Source organism: Boleophthalmus pectinirostris, unplaced genomic scaffold (genome assembly GCF_026225935.1).
Source record: "Boleophthalmus pectinirostris isolate CB_2022bp ecotype Guang Dong unplaced genomic scaffold, ASM2622593v1 HiC_scaffold_19, whole genome shotgun sequence".
Lineage (NCBI taxonomy): Eukaryota > Metazoa > Chordata > Actinopteri > Gobiiformes > Gobiidae > Boleophthalmus > Boleophthalmus pectinirostris.
This window is the reverse complement of record NW_026571140.1, coordinates 30,399,446-30,407,188: the sequence shown is the minus strand read 5'-3', so window position 1 is coordinate 30,407,188 and position 7,743 is coordinate 30,399,446. Positions and strand designations below refer to the sequence as shown.

Sequence of the window (7,743 nt, the reverse complement as noted above, 5' to 3'; positions counted from 1 at the left end):
CATAACTTCCTCCCCTTGTCCTTTCATAATTTTGAGCCATACATTAAATTATATTCTTACGTCAAAGGGCCCATATTACGCTATTTTCTGATCTGTTATAATGCTGTTTCCTCATTAAAAACATACCTGGAGTTGTGTTTTGTTTCATTCACACATTTAACACACAAACCCTGCATGTTCAGGCTGAAATCACTCTGTTCCACCTTGTGATGTCATGTGGTAATACAGGAAGTGCTCCACTGTGTTTTTAAACTCCACACACCTTCACTAGAATCATCATGAACTCTAGATATGTTTTTAATGAGGTAACAACATTATAACGTGGCTTAAAGAGTCAATTTTGCGTAATATGGACCTTTAATTAGATTCTTACGTTAAATCACGCTTTAACGCTTCTATAACGCCTGTGTTTTTGTCTCCTTCTCTCCTGAATCGCTCAGACAAGCCTCGCAGATGCCTCTCTTCCTCCTCTGTTGCTTCGGTGCAGTTTCGGGGCTTTTTTCAAAGTTCCCACGGAGCCGCAGGTCCCGCCCCGTAAACGCGAGCTCGATGCGCATTGGCCCGCGCGCGCTCATTTGCATTAACGTCAGTAAAGGCTGTAGGTCAGTTCTTACGGGTGCTTTTATTGGATGTGCCGCTGTCAAGCAGTCCTGAGAAGGCAGGGAAAGACAAACCTCAAATCAGCATTATGTAGCTACAATCTGCCTCGTCTTCGCTCGCTAAAAGGCTTCATCAATTTCAACCGGTTCACACGCGAAACTTGTGGATAGCGCGTTCCTGTTTTTTGAGAACATTTTCCTCTGAGCCTTTGCATTCTCCAGAGGTGGTACCTTCACATATTCCTGCCTGACAGCCTCTCGGTTTGATTTTTCGCTACAGAATGAACCTGGTAACGCAGTAGCCAATTGCACTCGGGGTTGTGCTGTTTTATATGTGTCGGACCATCCACGATCACCACCGGGCAGCGAAGGAAGGAAAGCCTGAATGGAGACAGCGAGCCATACACCGGGACCTCCCCGAGTGCTCCTCCGCTGATTGTGGCCCGATTCATGGAGAGTTTGGCCGGCTTTGTGTCGCGCTGGGGCCGCTGCTGTGTGACAGTACGCCGAGGATATTTCAGCCTGTTGATGATGGACCGCAAAGTGTCGTGAGAACAGCTTTATGGTCCGTGTTCTGCGCGTAAGTGGCTAACCAGATTGACGAGACGCTGAGAGAAGACATGTTTTTTGATGGCTCCGGGGTGGCGAAGGACAAATGTAACAGTGGACAGTAAAAATGGATGAAAGTATTGCCTGAGAGCTGGCGCAGGCTGGAGGGAGGGGGGTCCATGGTGCGCCCAGGCCTACGACTTGATAACAGTGAAGTTGAGTGAAAAACGGTCATGTGGTACGCGCAGAGAGGAATACCCGGTCCCAACTGAAAGACCCGAGTTTGTGAAGGATAACTGCTTTGATTAAAGATTCCCAAAGGGAGGAAACCGGCTTCCTGGTTCAAGGGGGTGGGGGCAAAAATATATTATACATGCCTTCTGTTGGAGCACTTCATCAACTGGCTTTGGTGTGGCCTAGATGATACCCATCTTATTTGTGTTGTGTATTTATAACTGATCAAAATGAAGGCTTAGGAACTAAAGTGGACCTTAAAAGACATAAGAGGACACAGAGGAGCCTCAAAAGAAATAAACTTGGAAAAAAAAAGAAAAAACAAAATCTTCTGAAGTGGGTTGAAGCATGGGCTGTGCTTCAAGTATTCATATCTCTGATAGGGTGGTCTACCACAGTGGAAAAGAGTCCGAGGATTCCCACTCGCCCCAGCAGACTAACACCACTCAGCATCAAGGAAATCCTGCCTCTGGACTACTGCCCCTCAAACCCCCCAGCGGCAAGGTGAGGTCCACACGCACGCGCAACAAGTGGCACATTTGTACAGTGGTCCTATTTAAAGGCCTGTATCGCTTCAATCACAGGCTACTTAAACCTTTACTTCAAAACGACAGAATTAAACTAGCAGTCTCTCTCTTTAACACTTGTAAGTTATGACTTCTCTGACCTAAGTGCAGTCCATGTTTCATACATTTGTACATTGGTCCTGTTTAAAGGCCTGTATCACTCATAGTTTACTTAAACTTTTATTTTAAACTAAATTAAACATAGATTATTGGTTATGTATTCTCTTTCTTAACTTTAGCCCATGTTTCATACATTTGTACAGTGGTCCTCTTTAAAGGTCTGTATCTTTTCAGTCATAGTCTACTTAAACTTTTACTTCAAATCGACAAAATTAAACATAGAGTATTGGTTTTGTATTCTTTTGTAACTCTAGTCCATGCATTTGTACAGTGGTCGTCTTATAAATCCTGTAAATACTCACTTAAAGTTGCACTGTGTGACTTTTTTGGTGAGGATCTTGTTACCTAGAATGGTTAACTCCTCCTTATACCGTCACACTTTTCTGTCTTGCGTTTATTCAATACCAGGCCTCTCCACAGACCTGACCTGTAACTTGGCCTAATGGTGTTGTCTGCTTGTTTCCATGGAGATAAATAAGTGCAATGTTTCTCTGTGGAGAATTACAGGTAAAGCAATAACATCTCCATGACAAGCAGGTTAGAAAAGTTACGTAGTGCGTCTTTAAATAGGTATAGTTCTCGTAGTAATCATAATAAGCCCGTTTTACAGCGTAGTTTTTGTGCTTTGAAATAAAATAAGTTGTGTATTCTCTATAAATGAAGCTTAGGAGTAAACCAAATTTACTTTCTTCTTAGACGTTGCAGTGAAATTTTCAGTGGAGTAGGCTCAGATTTGGCAATTAGGCATAAAGTAGTAGTGAAAGGGTCATTTACTGGAAGTGAGTCAAGCAGAGCAGAGCAGAGTATACACTTGTGTAATTTACATATCGCTGGTTTCAGAGCGCCGAAAATGTAGTTTTAGTTGGCACAAAATTCACTTGTTTCGGTAGCTGTAGCATTGCCTAAACAAAAATTTAGTTAGCTGTCAAAATCAAACTTAAAGATAGAAAAGCCATATACAAAAAGTGGTATTTTCACTTGCAAAACAAATAAAAGATTAACGTAAATATATAAAAATTACTCCATAGTATTCTTTCTTTTATTACATAAGCAGTAGTTCTAATTAGCTACCATTTTAGTGTCCATCTTTTCAAAATAAAAATGACACTAAAATTGTTGCTTTCGATACTAAAGAATAGACTCGATACTTGATACTGATTTTGATTTTGAAGCTCTGCTTTTTAGACAATATTGCAACTCAAAACGACTTGAAGTTTGTCTTTATTATGCCATGTGGTTTTGACACTAATTCTGATCAAAATCAAGATGGAACTGTTTAGCGAAGGTCAGATTTTATCCAGTTATGTGATTTATTATTATTATTATTATTATTATTATTTTGTTCAGTTTTGATACTTACTCAAAATAGTATCTAGTTCTGAAATACTAGTTTCTTTCTACAGTGCAGTGCAGTGACATACAATTAAATAAGCTTTTCAACATTTCCCGTAAACTTTTTGCTTAACGGAGCCTTACTTCAAGTTCTTAAAGTTTAGCAAAACAAAACAACAAAGCAACGGTCCCAACTTTCACAAAGGAAAAAAAACACACTTGTACTGTCACTTAGCATTTTGCACTATAAACAGCTAACTTCCTTTTAGAAAACCCAGCTTTAAAGAAAGGTCAAAAGGTCACGGCTGTTACCAAAACATAAAAAAAAATACTCTGAAGCTTTTTTTTTTTTTTTTCTTTACCTAATGTCCGTGTTGTTACAGTTTACGCATATCTTGTGGATCTGGGCAGTAATTTATAGCCACACATCACAGAGGAAGTGGTTTTGAACGGGACAGTGGCTACAGGCGGGGCTGTGTAGGGAGGAGGCGCAGTAGTAATATGAATTAGGATTGATATTTTGAGACATTGTGAAAAACCGTGCATGACTTTTAAAGGGGTGGAAATTGTGTTAACTTAAAGTGCACCTCTTTTCTTACTTATTTTGGATACAATACTAATATTTCAAACTTGATTTCGATACTAAGGAATAGACTGGATATTCAATGACGTTTCCAATAACACGATGATAACTTCTTTAGACAGAAGAATGTGATTTTCAACCATAAATAATATTTTCTTTTATATTACCATGTGGTTTTATATCTGTGTAATCCCTCAGTCATCCAGGTAGGTTCCATAGTGGTCTTGGACTTGTTCTGATCCAGCTCAAGATCTTTCTATGAAAGTTTCTTTTTTAAATGTGACTTCTTGTAAAGTATCAATACCTGCTCAGAGTATCTACTAGTTTGGATATCAATATTGATTATAGGTAAGATTTGTAAATATTTGACGATATGCATATGCATCTTACAGTTCGATATTTATTTTATTACAAAATTGTGAAGAAGCTGCTTTTTCTGTTAAAAAGCCTTGGGAAAGCTTTTTTCTAAAATCTTTTCTGTTATAATATGAAGAATTATTAAATAAAGTGCTTATAATAGTTATTAAAGTCTTCATGTAGTTTGACAACAGCAAAGGATCATGGTCTATGTAGTTCCCTCTGATTTTTAGCTACTGCTGCACCATGGCAAGGCAAAACAAAGCAATTCAAAACACTTTACAGAATAAGAAAGACATTAAAATCACAAAGAAATACATTAAAATCACCACGACTATTCATGTAAGCAAAGAGACTTACAATTCGATATATTGTGATAGCCTCCGATATTATTTTGAGACTTTTGACGATACGATATTACGATATTTTGTACATTTATTGTTACATCCCTATTGATTATTCTCTGATTTTCAATAGTTTGATTTTTTTATTTTACTTCCACTAACGCCACTGTAATACTAACTTATGTGATAATAATATACGTGTCCAATAGCGATAATGTGATAGGACACTTCCAGTTATTTCTCTACTTTTGTTAACTATTTAATTGATCAATTTTACTTGCAAAACATTTCATACATCATTTTAACTTTAATTCTCTGTAACACTTTCTACATTTCACTACTGTATTGACTCAGACTGAAATATTTGGAAGACAAAGGTCAATAAATCTAAAAATAACTCTTTGAATCTTTAACATTTACATTAGTTTATTCTTTTTGCATAGCTCTCCGTGGCAAAAGCTGTGCAGGTGTGAACGACTACAAATGTGGTTACTCACATCAGATGTAGGCCTAACTGTTTACATGACATTTGACTAATCTGATAACGCTGTACAATCAGATAATGATCACGTTTTTCATGTGTGCACGTACACATAGCCACTTTTGGACCAGACAAAATCATTTAAATGTATTGATACTTTGCAGCTGATATCATCAACATTTCCTGTGGGTGTGACGCTAACTGTAGGCACTGCTCTGTCTGAAGCTCTGTTACTCAAATTAGCCTTAATCTAAACTTTATTTTAAGACTGATCTGACCAGAAAGTCCTGATTTAGTTAGAAGTGCAACAGGTGAGCTGATTTGTGCTGTTAAACAAATCTTTCCCAAATAGCATTACAGTTACAAGCTAGAAAGCATTAGCCAACTGTTTTTCAGCTAGTCACTCTCACTGTTTTTTTGTTGTAGAAAATCAAACACCTAAACAGGATCACAGAGACCCCAGAAATGTCAATTTTTACTTTTAAGACTTTTTTTTGGCAGTGTTTGCTAATGTGTGCATTGTGTCACCATGGTAGCCAGAGCTGGGTATCATTAAGAAGTTGCCGATACGATGCATACCTCGATACATAGGCCATACATATCTTGATACAGTGCACTTTCGGTTCGATTCAATTATATTTCAAATCGATTCACTATGGTTCAATAAAAATTAAAAAAATCATGGCTAAAATTCAAAACGTGTAAATGTGCCAATAAATGTAATCCCTTCCTCTAAATCAAAACCGTGCAACAAAATGTGTCGCATAAACAAGTTTGCTCTAAAAAATAATTAAGTAAACTACACCAAAAAAAATACTCTCGATATATCGACACATTCCTGCGATACTGTATCATCACACTAAATGATACAATATGTCGATATTTCAATAATTTTGCACACCCCTAATGGTAACTGCTGAACATTCTGCCATAGACATACATGCATACACGGTCCTGCAGGTGTGTATATACATTTACATTCTTTATACAGTCGATGGTGCGGGTCATATACCCCACACAATCATTCTTGATCACAGCACGGGTCTAAAGTCCTACAGCCCTAAGAGTTTGATTTTCACGGTTATTCTAGTTGGGGAACAGTTATGTAAAATTAGCCTGAGGGTGAAGCAGATAGTAACATCACAAGACCTTTGACTGTACATCCTCCAATAAAAAAATAACATTTGTGACCAAGACCTAATTAAGCCCTATGGTCCCAGTTTAGTCCTTGTTTGGTTAAGACCAGAGTTAGACCTGGTTTAGACCTGGTTAAGTCCAGGTTTAGACCAGGTTTGGCTGTAGTTTATTCTTGGTTTAAACGTATCTACATTGCTCTAGTTTAATTGTACTTTAGTCCTGGTTACTCCTGGTTTTAGTCCTAATATAATGTAAGTTATGACTTAGTCTTGATATAAGCCTGGTTTTACATTCATACAAGTCGAGGTTTGGTCCAGGTTTGGTCCTTGTTTGATCCTGATTTAGTCCTGGTTTAGTCCTTGTCTGGTCCTTGTTTGGTCCTGGTTTAGTCCTTGTTAGGTCCTGGTTTAGGCATGGTTTGGGCCTGGTTTGGGCCTGGTTTAGTTTTGGCATGATCCTGGTTTAGTCCTGGTTTAGTTCTTGTTTGGTCCTGGTTTAGTCCTGGTTTAGTCCAGATTTAGTCCTAATTTAGTCCTTGTTTGGTTCTTGTTAGGTCCGGTTTTAGTCCCTGTCTGGTCCTGTTTTATTCCTTGTTAGGTCCTGGTTTAGTCCTTGTTAGGTCCTGGTTTGGGCCTGGTTTAGTTTTAGTTTGGTCCTGGTTTAGTCCTGGTTTATGCATGTTTTGGCCTGGTTTTGACCTGGTTTGCCTCCTAATGTAGACTTTGTTTTGTCCTCTTAAGGCCTGATTTGGGCTTGGCTTGAGTCTTCATGTAGACTGGCTTTTGTCCTGTTTAGTCCTAGTCATGTTCCAGGATTAGTCCCAGTTTAGTCCCAGGTTTGATGTGATTGTGCAAGTGTAAACACGGCCTTCGATCTGGTTTAGACCCAGATTTGGACTAGTTAAGTGCTGATTTTCCACTATAGTGTCTAACATGGTGTATCACTATACTCTTTTTAGTTGTGCTAATTCAGTCCTGATTTTAGTCCAACTTTAGTCCTGGCCTAGGCCTGATTTTGGCTTTCCATACTCATAAAAGCTTATTTTTATACATTTAAACAGTGGTGTAAGGTAACTAAGTCAAAAGTAAAAGTACTTAAGTTAAATTTTTCGGTGTCTGTGTTTTACTTAATTAAATTTTACAGCGGATACTTTTACTTCATTACATTTGAGAGCGGGTATCTGTACTTTCTACTCCATTACATTTTAGATCTGGCCTGAAAAGTAGAAAGTACTTTTCTTTATAGTTCGAGACCTGCTGAAATGGGAGAGACTTAGTTTAAACACATTTTAATTTGAGTTTCCGTCCCAACTTTGAGCAAACCAAACACACAAATACAGAAAAACAGCTACAAAAATTTGAAATCACTTGAATCACTTAAAATTGGCTAAATCATTTTTCAAAAGTACTACATTTCATGCTGTAATTGCTGTAATTCCTTT

The 7,743-nt window shown here is 38.0% G+C and overlaps 1 protein-coding gene across 1 annotated transcript in view; it reads left to right on the top strand.

Annotated features, from left to right (window-relative positions):
* The first annotated feature begins 625 nt into the window (after window positions 1-625).
* The window catches only part of pde8a (phosphodiesterase 8A), a 90,280-nt gene continuing 83,162 nt past the window's right edge, over window positions 626-7,743 (top strand). The window contains 1 exon segment of the mRNA XM_020938773.2: window positions 626-1,886. Coding sequence (XP_020794432.1) covers window positions 1,731-1,886 — 156 coding nt within the window. The 5' untranslated portion in view covers window positions 626-1,730.